Here is a 20,207-nt window from a genome sequence, read left to right as displayed (position 1 = left end):
TCTAGTCATTTCACAGCTGTGGTGCTGGGGTTCTGCGTCTGTCTGACCTTCTCTCCCACCCTCACACCCCCTATCTCCAACAGGGCAGCAGCACCAGGCCAGAGGGGGTAAAAAGCTCTTTATTCGAAGCTCCAGGGTGGGGCAGGGCATTGGCCTCTCACCCGAGGCCCCCACAGTTGTTTCCCTGCAGTTCACAGTGAGGCCCTGCCACACAGTTCAGCTGTGCCCATCGGCAGGCGGGTCAGACCTGCAGGTTGACAAAGGGTGCAAAGCCCACCATGTCCTGCAGCAGCACCAGGGCCTGATGCAGCGGCGGCTCCACGTCGATGTCCACACCGCGCTTCCGCAAGCGGCTCAGGCTCGGCTCGGCCACATGGTGGCAGTGCCGCACCCGCAGCGAGCGTAGCGCCGGGCAGTACTCGGCCAATGTCCTGGGGGAGGAGTGGGGTGAGGCTAGGGGCACGAAGGTGCTATGCCCAGCCCACCGTATGGGAGCGAGTAAAGCCCCTGTCACCCTCCAGTTCGGGGCATACTTCTTCCCTCAGCACCGAGGGAGGGGGGCCTGATTTGGGGTCCTACACTCAAAGCCTGCAGTGAATCAGAGACTTCCTGTTTCTGAAACCGGGAATCTGCTTCTCACCTGGGCCCAGGAATGCAAGGTTTTCCCCGTGTTGAAGAAAAGCCAAAAATCTGACTTTGTGTTTTGTTTATGAAATCTGTCAATATGTAAATACTGGTTCTAAAAAGTTTTTAAACTGGGCTCTCTGGCCTAGGCATTCCTAAAGGCCCTTCCTGTTCAGAATGGGAGTGTCGTGGTAGCAGGAAGATCCAGAAACCCCAGTTTTGTTTTTTGACAACTACAGCTGACCTCTACCCACAGAGGCTAAGTGAGTGATTGCCCTCTTCCCACCAACCCCAGGCACCTGACACCGTCGCTTCCGACGCGCAGGCAGCCGGTTAGGTCGAGGTGCTCGAGTTCTGGGCAGTTCCGAGCCAACTCCTGGACGGCGGCGTCCCCCACATTGGCGTTTACCGCCAGCGAGAGGCTGCGGAGGCCTGCGCCGCGCCTCTGCGCCAGGTACACGATGGCCTCATCCTTGAGCTGTCGGCAGGCGGTGAGGTCCAGCTCCTCAAGGGCCGGACAGCGGTCAGCGAGGCCGCGCAGCGCCAGCCCATCTACCCAGTCACAATGAGCGAGCGACAGGCGCTGCAGGCGGGGGCAGCCCTCGGCCAGCGCCCCCAACGCGCGGCGGCTCAGTTGCCCGCAACCGGCCAGCGCCACACTCCGCAGCTGCGGATTTCGAGCCAGCACGGGTACCAGATCCTCGTCGGACAGCCATTCGTGACACGGCGCCAGCGCCAGCTCCTGCAGCCCCTCGGCATCCCGCAGCAGCCAGGCCAATGCGGCCCGGGGGATCTGCGGACCCACCTGCGGGCGGGGAGGCATCTCGACTTTCAGATGGTCTCGTGGGCTGGCGCAGCCTATCCGCCCCTGAGTTCTTCCACGGCAGCAGGTCTCCCTCGGGCTTGCCACCTACCCTCCCAATAGAGACCCTACGCGCCCTCTAAGCTGATTCCCAGTACTTGCCCTCCTCGCTAGGTGGATCTCTTCCTGGGCATTCCCGGAGGCCCAAGGGGGGTCCAGAACGGAAGGCAGCGGGGCTGGGGGCGGGGGTTCAGGGGTAGGGGCAGGGGGTTGGGGGCTGGGCTGGAGGCGGGGCGGAGGCGGTACCCAGAAGGGGCGGGGCTCTGGCTCCTCACCTGAGCGGCGTCGAAACGGCGCAGCCCGGCCAGGTGCAGCTGCACTAGCGCCCGGAAAGCCCGGCTGACGCGCTGTAGTCGGAGCAGCTGGCGCAGCGGCACCCGGCTGAGGACGTGTGGGAGCAGCACATCTTCCCAGGGCAGGTCCAGGAGCCTGCGGGTAAAGGGGCGTTGGCGGCGGCGTCCCCGGGCCGCTGTTACCTGTGAATCCGCCTCCGTTATGCTTCTGAGCCCTGGCTCCTAAAGGTGATCCCCAGACCCGGCCTTGGTTCAGCTCCCCTCCCCCAGGTCCTTCTTCCTTCTCTCGGCCCCTCCGGTGCTCGGTACCTGACGGCTCCGGGCTCTTGCTCCCCTCCGGACGGCTCCATCGGTGGCTCCATCGGCTGTCTACTGCGCGTGCGCAGCAAGGTCTTCTTGCTTTGGCCTTGGAGAGGCCGCAGCGAACCCGCCTCCTTGGGCTGTAGAGACAGACCGATTCAATCGAGTGCCGGCTCACTGAGGATCCTGTTTGAAAGCGTTCCGGATGGATCCCGAAACTGAAGGCGGAACAGACTGGTGGTGTAACGTTAGACCTCGCCTTATCCGCTACAGGGCTTGAGACCCGAGGCTGAAGCACGCGATGGTGCAGCAGAGCTGGCTTCTTTTTTTGTTTTGGGCCAGTGGCCGCCTCTAAGTAAAGTGATGGGAGGAGCAGGCAGAGCCAAACGTAGAAGGGGCGGGGCCAGGACTCCAAGGTTCTGGGCCCTACATTCTCTGCCCTCTGGTCGCCTTTAGTGAGTTTGAAAAACGGAAAGAAACTATCCTGTCTCTGGCATGTAGTGAATGTCCAGTGAGTTGAATGAGCAAAGCTAGAATTTTCCTTCTTTCATCAAGCAAACTTGCCCAAACCTCCCATCCTGGCTAATTCTGAAGTACAGAGCTATCCAGCCCCTTCCACTCCTGAAAGATTTGGAATGGGTTTACACCTTGGGGAGAGAGATGTAGGAGGCAAGAAGGGCTATAGGGACTATATCTCCAGCTAGGTCTCTTTCCTTTACTCAAGAGGTCTAGAGTCCTGAGAACGAATGCTCAGTTCAGCCCGCCAGGAATGCTGCTCCTCTTAGTTGTAGGATCTGAGGCTGGACCCGCCTTGGGGCAGTGACCGCCCCAGAGCTCTGGGCTCAATCTCCGGGCCGCACTCTCACCGAGTCCCCAGATTCTAGTTCCAGGGTCCGCTCCAGGGAATTCCTGGACCAGTGCTTTCCCCATCATCCATTTGAGGGGAGGGTGTGAAGGACGCCGAGGGATACTACTCTCTCTCAGAGTTCTCCCACCCCTGCCCCCAGCAGGATTGCCCTCTCCCTTCGCGCAGCCCTTCACCTGTCCCTTTTTTTTTTTTTTTTTGGGGTCTTTTTGCCATTTCTTGGGCCGCTCCCGCGGCATATGGAGGTTCCTAGGCTAGGGGTCTAAATGGAGCTGTAGCTGCCAGTCTACGCCAGAGCCACAGCAACGCGGGATCAACGCGGGATCCGAGCCGCCTCTGCAACCTACACCACAGCTCACGGCAATGCCGGATCGTTAACCCACTGAGCAAGGGCAGGGACCGAACCCGCAACCTCATGGTTCCTAGTCGGATTCGTTAACCACTGCGCCACGACGGGAACTCCCACCTGTCCCTTTATAACGAAAACTGCTTCCCATCCATTATCTCATAAGGACTTTGGGCGCCTGTGCAAGGTGGGCAGGTCTGTTCTATCATTCCACTTTAAAGATGAAATCGAGGTCCTGGAGAGGAAGCGCCTTGTCCGGGGCCAAGAGAGTCGAGAGAGAGAATTCTGGCATCCTGGTTTTCCCCGAATCCCTTTCACACTCCTCTACCCTCCCCCACCCCGCCCATCCACATGCTGCGAGAAGAGAGTAAACAGCAAAGGGAAAGGACAAAGGAGGGTCAGCTTAGGTAAAGGACTCGCTCTGTTTTCCTCCGACTGCCTGGGGAAGGGTGGCTGAAGGAACAAATCTTTGCTAAGATTGAGTCAAGTGAGCGCGCACCACCTAGGGCCGCGCGCCTCCTTCCCCTCCCCGCTTTGTTAGCGCTCCTGCGCCTGCGCAGTGCGACAAATCGGGCGCTGTCCCCTTCAGCACCACGCGGAGCCCGCGCCTCCCCTCCCCGCGGTGAGCCCCGCGCGCCCCCGCCTCGCACGTTCTCGCGCCCCTTGACCGCCCGAACAGACCCCTTTTTTCCTTCCAGGATCACCACCTGTCTGTCTTGGAGTTCGCAAGGAGAGCAGTTGCTATAGTAACTCTGGCGGTGCTTTCTTAAAATAGCTGGGCCGCTTCTACCTTGGCCAAGGGCACAAGGGTTGTTTCTCACTTCCTCTAGTCCAGGCGTCATTCCTTCTAATCTCTTACCCCTACACGGGCGGGATGCCTAACTCAGGCAGCAAGGAAGTTCTTTCTGAAGTCTGACTAACGTCCTTCCTGCTGCATCCCGGGCGAGTGGTCAGGTTGTCTCCTGGGTCCTAGACTCAGAACCTTCGGAGGTTTTGAGGCGGTGTTCCCTAGATCTTTCTTCCATAAGTTGATGGTCTTCTGGATTTAGGGGGCGGGTCCAGTCTACATCGTACGGTGTGCTGGCGCGGCCGCGTGCCCGTGGGGGCGGGAGCGCGTGTGGCATGTAACAGGTCATGTGGCAACCTCCTAGGGACACGCAATGGGGTCTTGAGCGGGACACGCGTGTGCAGCTGGGTCTGCGTGCTGTTCAGGGGGTGGTGGACAAGAGAGATGTGGACACCATTGGGGTTGGGCATGTGAGGATCTGGAGAAGAAACCGGAGGTTCCATACCACCTCCCCCTCGTCAGGGGCGGGTCTCAGGTTGGCGGGAGAGCCCAGCGGAGATCTAGCATCGTGAAGGAGGACAGTCTCCGGGGCTCAGGGCTCAGGGCCCCCGGGGAGAGGGCGGCGGGTGGGTGGGTGGGTGGGGGGATTAGCTCTGCCTGAGCCGCGCGTAGGGGGTAGGAGGAGGGACTGAGAGGCGGGCGGGCCTGGAGCAAGCAGGAGCAAGCAGGAGCCGTGCTGCCTTCACAGCTAGGCTGGGCCCAGCCTCTCCCCTGCCTCTCCTCGGCCCCAGCTCCAGGCGAGCAGCGGTGAGTACAACGCGGCTCGTCCAAGGCTGCACTGGGGGGCGCGCTGGGGCCTGATTGAGCTTCAGGAACCTGCCTGACAGAGTTGCTGCTCCTGACCTCTGCCCCTACCCTGCATTGACGCCAGAGGCCCCTTTACCCCTTTACCGTCCCTCCTGGTCTGGACAAAATCTGTCATTCCGACCCCGGGGACCGGGGGGAGTGAGGGGGAGAGAAAGGGAGAAGGGTCTGAGGCAGCCTTCCCCTCCATAGACTGGTGACTGTTGGGGTTAGGGGAGAGGGTCTATGTCCCTGCTTAAATATATGAGTGTGCATCTATATTTCTGTGTGATTGTGCCCAGTAGCTCTCTGTGAGTATCTGATATGCATGTGTCTCTGTGTGCCTTGGAGAAGGAGGGCTTGTGTGTATATTTGGGTATCTCTTTGTGTGTTCTTCTTTGATGACACTGTGTGTGTAAAACAAGCATGTGCCTTTCCATTACACACATATTTGTTATGACTGTGAGAGTATATGAGGGTGTGTCTTTGAGCAATGTGTGTGCTTGTGTCTGTGTGTGCTGGAGGGTGTTGCCTATGAATGTGTTTAACTGTGTACTGACATTATTTTGTCTTTACGTGTGTGTGCGTGTGGGCACCTGTATGGAGAACAAGAATGTCTCTTTCCCATTCAGCACATATATATCAGGCCTTTCTTCTCTCTTTCACCTGTGCCTCTCAGCCCCTCATGTCCCTATATACACTCCCTCTTCTTCCAGGAGGCCTGAATTCTCTCCCCCCTGAGTGAGGGGCTTCCCTAAGAGAGACTATGAGGGGTTCATGGCTGTAGGATGATCATGGCTGGCTGATACTCCCAGTCCCAAGGGTGGGGTAGCAGCCTTCCCCCCTCCCCCACCAGCAGTAATTCCAAAATGCCACAGAGCTTACTCGACTTCTGAAATAGCTTCCTCTCTCCTCCCAGGGTGATGCTCCAGGCCCCCAGGCAGAAAGAAAAGGAGCCAGGGGCCCATTGGGGGTATAATTCTTTTCTCCTCAGGCCTCCATGGAAGTAGCCCCAGCAGGAGGACTGATTATCCCCAGGGGTGGGATCAGTGATGCCACATTTCCAGGGTGGGCTAGGCTGCTGGTGCTTGGTGGCCCCAGCCAGCTTTCCCCTCTTTTTCTCTGCTCTCCTGCCCACCCAAGTCCCCAGTAGTTCACCCCCTGCTCCCTTTCCTCTCTTGCAGGCCTGTCTGAAGAGCATGTTGCCCCCTTACTCCCCGCCTGGCCTGGCCATCCCTGCCCCCCCAGCCTGACCCCCGGCCCCAGCATGGCCCAGGGTGCCATGCGCTTCTGCTCGGAAGGTGACTGTGCCATCTCCCCACCACGATGCCCACGCCGCTGGCTCCCCGAAGGCCCAGTGCCCCAGAGCCCCCCGGCCAGCATGTATGGCAGCACAGGTTCCTTGCTACGGCGGGTGGCAGGTCCAGGTCCCCGAGGCCGGGAGCTTGGACGTGTGACAGCACCTTGTACACCCCTGCGTGGCCCCCCTTCACCCCGTGTTGCTCTCTCACCCTGGGCACCCTCTTCCCCCACTGGGCAGCCCCCAGCAGGGGCCCGGAGCTCTGTGGTCATATTCCGCTTTGTGGAGAAGGCCAGCGTGAGGCCACTGAATGGGCTACCTGCTCCCGGAGGCTTGAGTCGGAGCTGGGACCTGGGTGGGGTCTCTCCTCCCAGGCCCACCGCAGCCCTTGGGCCTGGCTCCAACCGCAAGTTGCGGCTGGAAGCATCCACATCAGACCCACTCCCAGCTGGAGGAGGCTCAGCTCTGCCTGGCAGCCAGGGCCTTTTACACGGGCCACCAGCTCAACCTCAGGGTGGAGCAGATGGTCTTTACTCCTCTCTCCCCAATGGGCTGGGGGGCCCCTCTGAGCACCTGGCCACATTATTCCGAGGACCAGCGGACACTGGACTCCTGAACCAGGTATGTGATCTCCCTGGGCCTCCCTGGAGCCCCAGAGACCCAACAAAGGCCAAGGCTTGTTCCCTTGGTGGTCTTGGGCCTGTCAGCTCTTCACTCTGAATCCTTCATTTTGTCCTAAATCTGTCTCTTTCTTGCCCTCCGTGTTTGTCCCTGTCTCTGCACTTCCACCTCTGTCTCTATATGTTTCTGTGTTTCTGTCTCGTATCCTTATGTCTTTGTATGTCTGGCTTTATCTCTGGGTGCCTGTGTCTCTGTGCCCCTCCATGGCTTAGGGGGGCACTTGGTCCTCACCCCGGGAAGTCTCCTCTCATGCCCAGAGAATTGCTCGAGCCAAATGGGAATTCTTCTATGGTTCTCTGGACCCCCCCAGCTCAGGTAAGGCCTGGGGCTGAGGAAAGGGTAAGAGGACAGGCCCTTTTCCATAGCAGCCCTGGCATGATAGGGAGCCTTCCTTTAAACCTCCCCCAACCCTTTCCTGGGTGTCTGAGTTGGCTAATGCCTCTCCAGACCTCAATCTTTTCCATCTGTGTTATGGGGGGGGATGGCAACTAGGTTGGGTGCCTAGAGGAAGCTGGGTAGTGGAGAGAGGGGATGGGGGGAGGCTCATTCCTTGGAGTAGAAAAGAGACGGTTTCCCTCAGGCCCCTCAAGGCTGTTTGACAAAAACTTGATTTGCAACGAGTCCCACCGGCACCAGGAAAGAGCTGAATTTGTAGGAGGAATGGTGGCTGGGCAGTGAAAAAACTTTGGGCCCATATGAGGCAGTGGGGGAGAGTTCCTTAGGAGGACAGAATCAGGGCAGGGAGCTGACCTGAGTAACCTCCTGACCAGGGTGCCTGTGCACACTGCAGGTGCTAAGCCCCCAGAGCAGGCCCCCCCATCTCCACCCGGGGTGGGCTCAGGGCAGGGCTCTGGGGTGGCTGTGGGGCGAGCAGCCAAGTACTCCGAGACGGACCTGGACACGGTGCCCCTGAGGTGCTACCGCGAGACCGACATCGACGAGGTGCTGGCTGAGCGGGAAGAGGCTGACTCGGCCATTGACAGTCAGCCCAGCTCTGAGGGCCCGGCTGGCACCACCCGCCCACCTGCCCCACGTCCCAGCCCATGCCGTGGCCCCTGTCCCAGCTTGGGCAGTGGCAACGAGGAGGAGGAGGAGGCAGGCGGGGAAGAGGATGTGGACGACGAGGTGTTTGAGGCCTCAGAGGGGGCCCGGTGAGTCGGGGAGTGGGACAGGGGCTTGCTCCTTCTCTCTAGCCCAGAGCCAGAGCTGGGCTCAAAGGGACTGGAATAGAGACGAGGGTGGAGCTGGGAGTGTCAGGACCAAGCTTGTGGTGCTGACAGGGTGGAGCAGCAGGAGATTCTGGACAGAGGCCTGAGGCCCGGAAGAATACTGAGGGTGTGTGGGGCCATCAGCAAGAACCCAGGAGGGTAGGGACAGCCAGGATAGCGGATGAAAGGGGTTCTAACGGAGAACAGGGGACAGAGTGAGGCCAGAGGCCAGAATCAAGCCTGGGGGCATGGGAGCAACAGTACAGATCCTGGATCCTGGCAGGAGAGTGGGGAGTGTGGGGGCTTTCCTCTGTCTCACACCCCATTGCAGCTTGGAGCCTCATCTTCTTTTCCTAAGATGTTGCCAAAAATAGAAATGGGATCGCAGGAGGGGAGAGGATCAGGGAGAAGGAGGAGAGAGGGAGATTAGCAGGGAGTGAGAGAGAAGGGGATTGGGTGTTGGGGAGATGTAGGGCTGGGGGGCTCCAGGGGCACTGAATAGCTTAGTGAACCTGTGGTGGGAACCCACTACCTAGTGGCTTTTTTAGGGGGCTGGGGGGGGTCTGTGAAAGGGGGTGATAATCCCATTCATAGAGTCAGTATGAAAGTTGAGTGAAATGCTACCTGAGAGCTGTCCTCTAGACCCCTGATCAGAGATTCTCCCTGCCCTTGCAGGCCAGGCACCCAAATGCCTCACTCCGGGCCTCTCAAGTCACCCGTGCCATTTCTACTGGGGACCAGCCCCTCGGCCGATGGGCCCGACTCTTTCAGTTGTGTGTTTGAAGCCATCTTGGAGTCACACCGGGCCAAGGGCACTTCCTACACCAGCCTCGCCTCCCTGGAGGCCCTGGCCTCACCTGGCCCAACCCAGAGCCCCTTCTTCACCTTTGAGCTGCCTCCCCAACCCCCTGCCCCCAGGCCTGACCCACCTGCTCCTGCCCCACTTGCCCCTCTTGAGCCGGATTCTGGTACCAGCTCTGCTGCTGATGGGCTTTGGACACAGAGAGGGGAAGAAGAGGAGGCAGAGGCTGGAGCCAAGCAGGCCCCAGGGAGGGAGCCCCCTAGTCCCTGCCGCTCAGAAGACAGCTTTGGGCTGGGGGCAGCACCCCTGGGCAGGTAAGTGATTCATTTGGTTCCTCAGACCTCAGGCCCTGGGGCCCCAGGAAGAGCTGCTCCAAGGGACAGAGCCTGAGTGTGAAGATGTACTTTTATATTCCTGACCCCTCATAGGGGCGGTTAGGGGATACAGATGTTTTCTCATATGGAGGACTATTCCATTGGCTGTGAGTGGGAGCCCCTCATAGCCTGCCCCCTTGGTCTCAGGTCCAGTGACATGAGAAACCATGGTTCAGGACTGAAGGGTCCTCAGAAAACCCCCTCCTTTTTTTCCAGAAGGGCCCTTCATGCCCCAGACAGAGCCTCTAACCTGCTTAGAATTCTTCTGACCTTACCCCCACCAGCCTGGAGGTTTCTCCCAAAGATGCAGCCGCCAGCCTCCCCTATTGCCTCCCTCCCATGTCATCTCCCTCCTCCAATCTGGAGTCTCTCACCCTTCTGCAGGAAGTCCTTTCACCAGTCTAACCTTTCTGCTCTCCCCTCTGCCAGCTACCCTCTCAGTCACTGAAGCCATGGCAACAGGAGGGGGTGGCCAGGGAGAAAGGGTTGCCTAGCAACCAGGAGTTTCCGGCCTCTGTCTCTGGGGTGACAGGTGGCTTTGCGAGTAGAGCAGCTGGGGTGGGAAGGGAAGGGAGGAGGAGACAGGGAAGGAGGGGGTGCATTCTGACCCCCAGTCCCCTCTACCCCAGAGCCTGCTTCCTTGTGGGTAGACGAGAAGGTCCAAGGGGGGGCTCCTCTCCCTAAAAGGAGGGAAGAGGAAAGACACAGGAATAGGAAAGTGTCCTTGCTGCCCTCACATCTTTGTCTGACCCTCCACTCTTCTCCCTAGCAGTTCATCTAGCCTATCTTTTTTGTTTTTATTTATTTATTTTTTAGGGCCACACCCACAGCATATGGAGGTTCCCAGGCAAGGGTTCAAATCAGAGCTACAGCCGCTGGCCTACACCATAGCCACAGCAATGCCAGATCCGAGCTGCGTCTGCAACTTACACCACAGCTCATGGCAATGCCTATCCTTAACTCACTGAGCAAGGCCAGGGATCAAACCCGCATCCTCATGGACACTAGTCAAGTTCGTGACCTGCTGAGCCACAACAGGAACTCCCGTCTATCCTATCTTTGCCCATATCCTCAGAAACAAAAACTATGTTCTGAGTAGGGCCAGTGTGGGCATGGGAATTCTATATCTAGTAGCAAACTTTGGGAGTTTTGGGGAAGCAGCCAAAACTCCCACAGCACCAAGATGGATGTAGGTTAGATTTGAGGCAGGACTTCCACATAGAGGTGGTAATGATGGAGTAGGCTGATGGAAGGAACCTGTACAATCTCCTCTGGAGAAAAGAAAAATGCCTTCCCTGTGTCCCAATCTCCCCTTCTCTGTCCACTGAGTCTGGAGACAGAGGAAGGATCTGGATGGCCCCCAAGGGCTTGCCCCACGTCTGAGCTGGTGTTCTACCCTGGCAGTGAACAACCCCTGAGCCAGCTGGTGTCTGATTCGGACTCAGAGCTGGACAGCACAGAGCGGCTGGCCCTGGGAAGCACAGACACCCTGTCCAATGGGCAGAAAGCAGACCTGGAGGCCGCACAGCGCCTAGCTAAGAGGCTGTACCGACTAGATGGCTTCAGGAAGGCGGATGTGGCCCGGCACCTGGGCAAGAAGTAAAGGCACTGGGCCGGGATCGAGAATGGGGGGAGAGGGGATGCATCCTGCAGGCAGCACCTCCATATCCCCTGTATCTAATGCCCCCAGGTCTCTAGGTAACCCCCACCTGGCCCCTTGACACTTCCCCTTGAGACTCCACCCGTCTCTCTGCCCTGCCCACAGCAATGACTTCAGCAAACTTGTGGCTGGCGAGTACCTCAAGTTCTTTGTCTTCACGGGCATGACTCTGGACCAAGCTCTCAGGTGGGTGTCGAGCCCTTTGAGGGCAACCCCCGATCTCCAGGCCTGGCGTGCAAGGCCTCTGAACTCCTGCACCTCCCCTAAACTGCCCGCAAGTCACCCTGAGACAAGAGCCAGGGCTGCCTGGTAAGGGGACCTTGGGTAGGGGTGACATGTTTCCTCATCTCCCCTTCCCAGGGTGTTTCTGAAGGAGCTGGCTTTAATGGGTGAGACCCAGGAACGGGAGCGTGTGCTGGCCCACTTCTCCCAGAGATACTTCCAGTGCAATCCTGGAGCCCTGTCCTCAGAGGGTGAGGAGGCCAGGGGCACGGCTTTCCTGGCTGGTCCCTGAGGCAGATGGGCAGTGTATCTGTGCAAAGCAGCATGAGTGTGTGTGTATGCAGGCATGCATGAATGCACAAAGTTGCAGACACGTGAGCATGCATGTATGCAGACACTGCTGGCATTGGCTGTAGGGATGTGGGACTCTGCATGTGCAGGTGGGTAGGTATAGTGCTAGGGTATAGTATGCGTGGTGAAGAGGCAGGTGGCAGGTGTGTTTGCATGCTATTGTTCACATACGTGTGCAAGACAGTGCTTGGCTTGAGCAGGGATTCTATTTGGTCTGCAAAACAGTGTTGGGCCCACTTGCTTGTGTTTAATGCATAGACACAGAGGTATGTGGGTGTTGCGGGCAAGCCGTGGGAGCCTCCAGCACCTTAGGGAGTAGGTGGGGTGATATGAGAAAAGGGAGAGGTCCCTTCTGAGGGCTTTGCTGGGAAGGAGTTTGCTGATGGGGTCTGGGATTTACAAAAGTGTGGTCGTGGGCCAAAAGGAGGTCCTGAAAGGGGCAGAGGATGAACTGGAAGGTTGGGAAAGATAGCTGTGGGAAGAGTCCCTGGGAGATGGCCAAAGCTGAACGTCAGCTCTCCCTTAGACGGTGCGCACACGCTGACCTGTGCCCTCATGCTACTCAACACGGATCTCCACGGCCATGTGAGTAGGGGACTGGCGGGAGGGAGCCGGGAAAACAGACCTGGTCCAGAGACGTCAAGGCCTGGGAGGCGAAAGAGCCCCCCACCCCCGCCCCGCCGCCCCCTCAAGCTCACAGGCCTCTGTGCCCCTCCTTAGAACATTGGGAAGCGCATGACCTGCGGAGACTTCATTGGGAACCTGGAGGGCCTCAACGAAGGCGGCGACTTCCCCAGAGAGCTGCTCAAGGTGGGGGGGGGGCAGGGCAGAGGTTGGGGGAGGGGAGGCGCAGGGGATCTGGCCACCGAGGGAGGTGAGGGGAGGGGGCCTACTGCACCCAGCTCCTGCTGTGAGAGTCTGGGCTCTCGTGACTCAGCCTGGGGACCGCCCCCTCCCCCAGCCCGCAGAAGGCAGGCTCCCCAGGGAACATGCGCACTTGCAGTCGGGCGTGCGCAGCGGGGGAGGGGAGACTGCTCTTGAAAACACCTGATCGTGGGGCCCTGGACCCTGTACTTGCCTTCAGTGCTGCTCCTCCAGTGTTCACTAAGGCTGGGAGGGAATCCCTGCCTGGGTAGGGGTAGGAGTGAAGGGGACCCAGGAACACTGCTTCTCTGCCCTCCTTCCAGCCTGTGCCCCAGGGTACACAGCTACAAAGGCCTTCCTGGTACTGCTGTACTGGAGGGCCCCGGAGATAGAGGGCCATGAGAAGGACAAAGGCTTTTCCAGGGTCTTGAAGCCAGTTAGCACCAAACTGGGACTACATGCTGTGCTTCTGGCTCCTTAGGAGGTGGACCTCCTAAGGTGCCCAGGCACCTGAACCTGAGGGGTTAGCTCCCCTGGAGTTGGTAGGAAGGCAGGAGGGGGTGTCCTGGTCAGGTGGTGTTTCATCCTGGGAGGCCTTCACTCACTTGAAACCACCATCATTGTCACAAGGGTCTCCGCTTAAAACTGACTGCACAGGAGTGTCCTGGGATGTGTCTGTGAGCTTGAGGTGTGTTGAGCTTCTGAGTCTTGGAATGTGTGACAACTGGCTGTCCATTGTGAGTTGGGGGGTAGTGGTCAATGAGTTGGGCTGGATGCGGAGTTAAGTTGTATATGTATGATTTACGGTGTCGGTGAATCAAAGGGGTTTGTCTGGCTTGGGATGTGCTTGCGTTTTAGGATTTATGATTTAGAGCGTGTATCTGAGTTGGGCTGTAGGATGGGTAGTTGTGTGTGTTGGAGAGTATATCTAAGAATTGGCTATCCGATCTATGACGTGTCCATGAGTGGGGGTGGTGTAGGTGAGTTAAAGACTGAACATCTGAATTTGTAGTGTCCGTGAGTTGGGGTGAATGTGAATTGGTGCATCAGGTTAGTTGGGGTGTATGTAAAGTGGCGTGCTGGAACGTGATTTGGGGTGTATACCTGGACATTTGAGGTATCAGCGGGTCGGTGAGTTGGATGATTCCACGGCTGTCTCCACGCCGCGCCGCCGTCTCGTGGCCCTTCCTGGCTTGGTATCAAAGAGATGCCAAGAGGCGTTCCGCCCTTTCCCCTCATCTTTCCCTCCCCCCACCCCGAAGAGCCGGGAGGCAGCTCAGACCTTAGAGAGGCAGCTCACCTTCCCAGCCTTAGGCCTAGAGGCTGCCGGCGCAACCTCCCAGCCACCCCAGGGCGGGCCACCCCTCGAAAGTGCCCCTACCGGCCCCCCGCCCCGAGGCGCCTCCTCCGTGGCGGGCGCGCGCAGGCCCTTCTCTCGGTCGGACGCCTCCATTTTGCGCCGTCCCCGCCCCCAGCCCGCGCCCTCCCCTCCCCTCCCCGTCGGCGCCCCCCTCCCGCTGTCGCTGAGCTGCAGAGCAGACCGCGCCGCCGCCGCGCGCTCCGTGCGTCGGTGGGAGCCGAGCCGGGCCGGGCTCGGGCCGGGCGGGGCCGCTCGCGCCGGCTGTCGGGGGAGCCATCCGCCGGCCGTCCGGGCCGTCCGGGGCCGAGGGCGGGCGGGGGCATGGCCGGGGGCCGCGGCTCGCCGGCCGGGCCAGCATGATCGGTGTCAACAGCATCCACAGCAGCGCCGGGCGGCTGCGCTCGCGCTCGCTGTGCTCCGTGCGCTACGGACGCACCCACCGCGGCGCGGAGACCCTGTGCTACGGCTGGCCGCAGCGCTCGCGCAGTCTCAAGCCCGTGCTCTACACCGACCTGGTGGTCAGCCGCCTGCAGAGCCGCAAGAAGAAAAAGGCGGTGAGGGCGGTGGGGCCGCGGCCCACGCCAGGCTGGGGGGCGACCGAGGGGGTTGTCGAGGGCGGCGCGGCTGAGGGGGCGGCTTGAGGGAGGCACCGAAGGCGGCACGAGCCGAGGGGGTCCTCGGTGGTGCGGAGGGGGGGAGCCCGGCAGGGACAGAGCCCATGGGTAGCTAGGGGTGGGCATGGACTGGAAGCGGAAGGGCATGAACGCTCAGATCAAGTTGGGGATCTCAGACCAAAGGGTCTTCGGGCATTCTAGATGAGAGCATGAGATGGGGCTCACCCACGGGGTGTAGGACCTTTCAAAGGAAGACGTGACTGTGGGCCACGGAGATCTGGGAGGGGGCAGGGGATGAATTGGAAGTCTGGAGACGAGGAATGCAGGCTGGATCTCTGGGGCCACTTCAGCGTCCTGGCCGGAGTTGGAGAGTGAGGCTTTAGGGTCTGAGCTATGCTGAGTTTGGGTTGGGTTTCTGCTGGGAAGGCTGTGCGTGCATCAGCCTGGGTTGTGCTGTGGGGTGAGGTTGTGGGGTGTACTCCCTCCAGGGCAGGGTGTGCACACGTGAGATGCTTGGTTAGCCTTGTGGTTGGGCATGGCACTGGACAGTGAGAGAGTCAGAGACTGTGGTGTGTGGGGAGTGGGGGGCTGTGTCCTATCTTGGAGAAGGCACCTACGTCACCACTGCACCCAGCTTGTACGCAGGCAGCATCACACGCCACACGCTTAGCCCAGCACGCACATGCTGGGGACACACCCACTCACAGGCAGGCTGGTGGAAGCGCCCCCACAGTGGGAGGTCCCTGTGTGGACCCATGTGGCAGGCCACTCCTAATAAGGGGTCCCCTATGCCAATCCTGGAACCCTTCCTCTCCTCTGATCACCCCAAGGCCCCCACAGGTCCCCCAGGCCAACTGTACAGAGGGAAGTGACTGGTTCTAGAGCTCAGAGGGAGTTTGGGGCATGCAGGATTTGGAAGCTAAAACCACTGCCCTTTAGGTTAGTGTCCACTCCCCAGTAACATGAAGTATGCACGTGGGCAGGGGCTGGACCGCCCTGGCATTTGGCTTGTTGGGGTTTGTCTGTGTTGGAGGAAGCTCTCAGCTTGCCCTGCGGTTGGGAGCCATGGGAATGTGTTCTCTATTAGCCAAGGAAGGAAGTGACAGGGCGAGTCCCTGTTCCTGGGCCTCAGTTTCTCCATATGCTCTGTGTGGGTTTACCCTGTGGAAACAGGCCAAGATGCATGGTTGGGGAAAGGAGAGCTGCTAAGGCTGCTCTTTTCCATTCCTCGAGGAGTGTGCTTCTCCCACCTAGGATCTGAACAGGCTGACCCTTAACAAAACAGCAACAGTAAAGATAATAATAGCAGTTGCTATTTATTGTGCATCAACCATATGCCAGGATGTCCTGTGCTAATTGCCTGCCCTCCGTTAAACATGCGGTACTACATTTGTTCTTCCCGCGGATATTTGTCCAAAGTCATGCAGCTGAAGTGGCATACCTGGGCCTGGGCCCTAGTACTCTGTTCCAGAGCCTGTGTTCTTGGTCATTCCATCCTGCTGCCCATCCCTACACCCCAGTTCTGTCTCCTTCCTCAAACCAGAGGGAAGGTTCTGAGCTCTGGCACTGTGGCACCTCCTCCAGGATTGACCCCCACCCCCCCTGATTTGTTTTTCCCTTCCCAGGCCTTGTACAGCTCCATCAAGAATGAAAAGTTGCAGTGGGCCATGTGAGTCCTGGAACTGTGTGGGTGGGGGGTGGGGCTTGGGCGTGGGGAAGGGGCCACCTGGAGAGGTTGCGAGCCCTCAGGTAGGTCCTGCGAGTCCTAGGGCTGTGGGGCTGGGGAGGCGGGTGAGGTCATGAGAAGCAGTCAGCCTGTCTCACTTCCTTTTTTGGAGATGCCCGCCTGGACTTGGGGTTCTGTGTCCTGTCTCTAGCTGGGTTGTTATGACAGGCTGGGTTGGGGTGGATGGCCAGTGTCTGCTGGCCCGGGAGGAGGGGTGCTGAAACAAAAGGGGAGGCCCCTTGACAACCTAAGTGGGAAAGTAGAAGTCTCTGGAGGTAGAAGTCTCTGAGCAGTAGGGGGAGAGCCTCCTCTTGGGTCCTAGGGAGGCCATAGTATCACAGAATGAGGGACCCCTTTGTCTACTCTTGGCAGCACCAGTGGAAACAGACAGACTCAGTTTAGTCTTGGAAAACCCTAGTCTGAGGGAGGAGGTCTTTCGTTTTTTCTTTTTCTTTTTCTTCTTTTTTTTTTTTTTTTTCTGGCTGTGGCATGCAGTGGTTTGATGTGAGAGCTCAGTTCTTAGTTCCCTGACCAGGGATTGAACCTCCAGCCATACTGGTGAAAACACCAAATCCTAACCACTATGCCACCAGGGAACTCCTGAGGAGGTCTAGTTTTAGCCTTGGGTCCCCCAGTCTGAGGGTCATCCAGTCACTAGATCACTCATATTTGTTGGTATTTGCTGAGAGGCCAGTCCCTGCTCAGTTTAGCTGGGAGCTCCCAGTCTGCAGGAGAGAAGACCTCAGAGGGGGCAGAGCTCAGGACTGGGGTGCAGGAGAGGATCAGGGAAAGGTTCTCGGAGGACTGAATATGGGGCAAGCCTTGGAGAAGGGGAAGAATTTGTTTAGGGAGAGAAAGAGGGAAGCTGGCATTTGGGAGGCAAATGTGTGGTGGCTGAAATGAGTGTGGGGTGGGGAGACCAAGAGAAGGCAGGCCTAACTGGAACGGACAGTGGAAGGAGAGAGACAGTGTGGCAGCGATGCAGTATAGGCTCCATGTGGGAGGTGGTTGGGAGCCACTGCAGGGTATTGAGTGAGTGACAAGGTAGATTCTTTAGATATCGGACAGAGCCTGTAGACTGGGGTGTATGAGGGGACAGCCAGGAAGCTCCTTCTGCCATCATTTAGCCAACAAGCTACGAGTACAGCCTGGTCCTGGGCGTGGTTGAGAAGCTGAGGCAGACATGTGTCTGCCCTAGTGGCAAGGGAGGGAAGAGGTGTGTGTGTGTGTGTGTGCAGAAATGGAGAGGATGGGGCTGGTTACACGTGAGGAAGGTACGGCTTGGCCCTCCCCTTGGGAACTCTAATCTGGGGACAGAGACATGCTGCCTCAAGGAGCCCTGATCTGAGCAGGGAGGCATAGCTATACCCTGGGGTGGCCTGGTCTGAAGCCAGAGACAGTCTCAAGCCTCAGGCTGAGGGGAGCCACACCCTATGAGAGGAGCAGGCCCCCCACCCCCATTTCCACAAACACTGGAACAGCATTCCTGGGTGGCAGAGGCGGGACTAAAGGGTGAGGGGGGGGGGTTGTGGCTCTGTGGCCAGCCCCCTCTGAGGTGATCACACCTGCAGAGACGAGGAGGAGCTGAGGCGCTCTCTGTCTGAGTTGGCCGACCCCAACCCCAAGGTCATCAAGAGAGTCAGCGGGGGCAGCGGCAGCGGCTCCAGCCCCTTCCTGGACCTGACTCCCGAGCCCGGGGCTGCAGTCTACAAGCACGGGGCCCTGGTGCGAAAGGTGCACGCAGATCCCGACTGCAGGAAGAGTACGTGGCTGATTGGGGGGGCCTGGGGGGATGGATAGGAGTGGGCCTGTCTCAGGCCCCTCCTGACTTGTCCTCTTTCTCCCCAGCACCTCGGGGCAAGCGGGGCTGGAAGAGCTTCCACGGGATCCTCAAGGGCATGATCCTCTACCTGCAGAAGGTGTGGGGCCAGCCCAAGGGGTTGGGGCTGAGCTGGCTCAAGGGAGTGTGGTGGCTTGGGCTGGGACGACAGCCAGGATAAGACAGGTACCCCTGCAGGAGGAGTACCAGCCTGGGAAAGCCCTGTCGGAGGCAGAGCTTAAGAATGCCATCAGCATCCACCACGCACTGGCCACTCGTGCCAGCGACTACAGCAAGCGGCCCCACGTCTTCTACCTGCGCACAGCCGACTGGCGGGTCTTCCTCTTCCAGGCCCCGTGAGTGCCTTCTTCCTGCCCATCCCAGACCCCTTCACTCCACTCCCAACTTGTCCCCCCCCCCCATTGCTTCATTCCTTCTCAGGCCACCCCCTGAACCAGTACTGCATACCTGGGCCCAGGTCTCAGGTGGCTGTGCTGACTTCCCTAGGAGCCTGGAGCAGATGCAGTCCTGGATCACACGCATCAATGTGGTGGCCGCCATGTTCTCCGCACCCCCATTCCCAGCTGCCGTCAGTTCCCAGAAGAAATTCAGCCGCCCTCTGCTGCCCAGCGCGGCCACCCGCCTCTCCCAGGTACCCCCAGCTCTGTCCACCTGGTGCCAGTGGGATGGAGTGGGGCAGGCCCAGGTCGACTGCACTCAAGGCTGCTGCATATGATGATGTAGATGTGTCCATGCACCAGGGCACTGGCCACAGGGGGTGAGCAGAGGCTAAAATCCAATCTCCACTTGCCAAGCGGTTAACCCAGACATGGCACTTTGTTTATCCAAAGGAAGGGGCACCTTTTTCAAAAAACTTGCACAAAGGCACCATACATGCCAGGGTGATCCTGACCATGCTCCCCTGGCCTCTAGGAGGAGCAGGTGCGGACCCACGAGGCCAAGCTAAAGGCCATGGCAAGTGAGTTGCGGGAGCACCGGGCTGCTCAGCTGGGCAAGAAGGCCCGTGGCAAGGAGGCCGAGGAGCAGCGGCAGAAGGAGGCCTATCTGGAGTTTGAGGTGAGCCTCCCAGCCCGGGCACCTCTGTGTCCCCGTACACAGGCTCAGACTAGTGGGTAAGGGTACAGACTCTACGAGTGGGACTAGCTGGCTAATGTTGGGCTGAATCTCTCTGAGCTGCCGTTTCCTCTTCTGTGGGGTAGGGATGGCAGTCCGTCATTAGGGGGGTGAAGGGAGATGGTCTATCAAGCCCTCACTTCTGCCAACTCTGGTAAAGGCTCAAGAAACATGAGCCCAGAGAGGGTCCCCAACCTACCTAGGGCTCATGTTTACAATCAGACCTTGGGGGCTCTGGGGGCTTCAGAGGTCGGCAGGAACGTGGTGTCTCCCTCCCTGCTCCAGATGGGGGTGGGCTGGGCAGAGGGAGGAGAGCAGGCTCATCCCTGTGCCTCTGCCTCAGAAATCCCGCTACGGCACATACGCGGCGCTGCTTCGGGTCAAGCTGAAGGCGGGCAGCGAAGAGCTGGATGCGGTAGAGGCAGCCCTGGCCCAGGCCGGGAGCACAGAGGACGGCCTCCCCGCTCCTCATTCCAGTCCCTCCCTGCAGCCCAACACCTCCAGCCAGCCCCGGGCTCAGTGTCCTGGCTCAGAGCCTCGGGCAGGGGCCGGCAGTGGGCGGTGGAAGCCCTGAGTTGGGGGTGGGAGTGCGTGTGGGGGGGGGCAGTGTCCACCTGGCACCTGCATGACATGGCCCTGCTTGAGCCCGGGCCGGCCTCGGGCCACCTGTGAAGGCCCCTTGGCCCAGGGCCTGACCGCGCCGGACGCGGTGTCCGGGGCAGGGCAGGGCTAGGGCATGGGCCTCAGGAGCCTTTGGCTACGGGCCCCTCTGAGACCCCCTTTTTGTGATAATGTTTTGCACTTTTTCGTACAGGGGGATGGGGCGGGAGGGGCCAGGGCCCCTGGACTTTTGATGCTTTTTTTCTGTGGGGGAGACCTGACGTTTCTGCTTTCTGCTGAGACCACCCCCACCCCTGACACCAGCAATCCCCCTCCATCCTGGGGCCTGGCTCAGACAGAGGCCAGGAGTTGGGGCTGAGCTGGTTTCCCCTCCCTCTTTCCCGAGGGCTCACCCTCTCTCTTTCCAGAGGTGGAGGAAGAGTGTCCATGCCCAGGCCCCGTGCACAGGCCCGGGGCAGCATGGCCCAGCTTTCCCTCCTTCAGTGGGCCCTGCCCTTTGTATAGCCTCCACCTCCATTAAAACTGCTCTAGACTTGCTGGCTGGGCCTCCT

General features: G+C 59.3%; 3 protein-coding genes across 11 annotated transcripts in view; 2 read left to right on the top strand and 1 right to left on the bottom strand.

The window, feature by feature from the left end:
• Positions 1 to 20,207, top strand: part of PCGF6 (polycomb group ring finger 6) — a 1,082,924-nt gene that overhangs the window by 853,009 nt on the left and 209,708 nt on the right. The window lies entirely within an intron of this gene.
• FBXL15 (F-box and leucine rich repeat protein 15) lies at positions 102 to 2,153 on the bottom strand. Its single transcript, XM_021072747.2, has 4 exons — positions 2,089 to 2,153; positions 1,762 to 1,915; positions 924 to 1,429; positions 102 to 431 (listed from the first exon to the last, which is right to left on the bottom strand). The coding sequence occupies exons 1-4, from the start codon at positions 2,139 to 2,141 to the stop codon at positions 242 to 244; spliced, it is 903 nt and encodes a 300-aa protein (XP_020928406.2). The 5' UTR covers positions 2,142 to 2,153; the 3' UTR covers positions 102 to 241.
• On the top strand, positions 3,849 to 20,193 carry PSD (pleckstrin and Sec7 domain containing). 9 transcript variants are annotated; one of them, XM_084995277.1, is made up of 18 exons: positions 3,849 to 3,912; positions 4,830 to 4,884; positions 6,105 to 6,841; positions 7,114 to 7,216; positions 7,692 to 8,052; positions 8,785 to 9,225; positions 10,690 to 10,884; positions 11,051 to 11,131; positions 11,306 to 11,418; positions 12,045 to 12,103; positions 12,239 to 12,328; positions 15,982 to 16,025; positions 17,654 to 17,844; positions 17,931 to 18,001; positions 18,100 to 18,257; positions 18,409 to 18,553; positions 18,835 to 18,978; positions 19,379 to 20,193. In XM_084995277.1, the coding sequence occupies exons 3-18, from the start codon at positions 6,188 to 6,190 to the stop codon at positions 19,607 to 19,609; spliced, it is 3,081 nt and encodes a 1,026-aa protein (XP_084851403.1). In that variant the 5' UTR covers positions 3,849 to 3,912; positions 4,830 to 4,884; positions 6,105 to 6,187; the 3' UTR covers positions 19,610 to 20,193. The 9 variants fall into 9 exon arrangements, 8 of the variants coding, with proteins under 8 accessions (XP_084851403.1, XP_084851401.1, XP_084851404.1 ...); XM_084995275.1 differs by having other exon boundaries at positions 4,826 to 4,884; XM_084995276.1 differs by lacking the exon at positions 3,849 to 3,912 and adding an exon at positions 4,425 to 4,612 and having other exon boundaries at positions 4,826 to 4,884.

This window comes from Sus scrofa, chromosome 14 (genome assembly GCF_054392235.1).
Source record: "Sus scrofa isolate SSC_HxYL_T2T_F1_AM1 chromosome 14, Sscrofa_HxYL_maternal_Yorkshire_Landrace_v2.0, whole genome shotgun sequence".
Classification (NCBI taxonomy): domain Eukaryota; kingdom Metazoa; phylum Chordata; class Mammalia; order Artiodactyla; family Suidae; genus Sus; species Sus scrofa.
The sequence above is the reverse complement of the archived record's forward strand: the minus strand, read 5'-3'. Positions and strand labels throughout refer to the sequence as shown.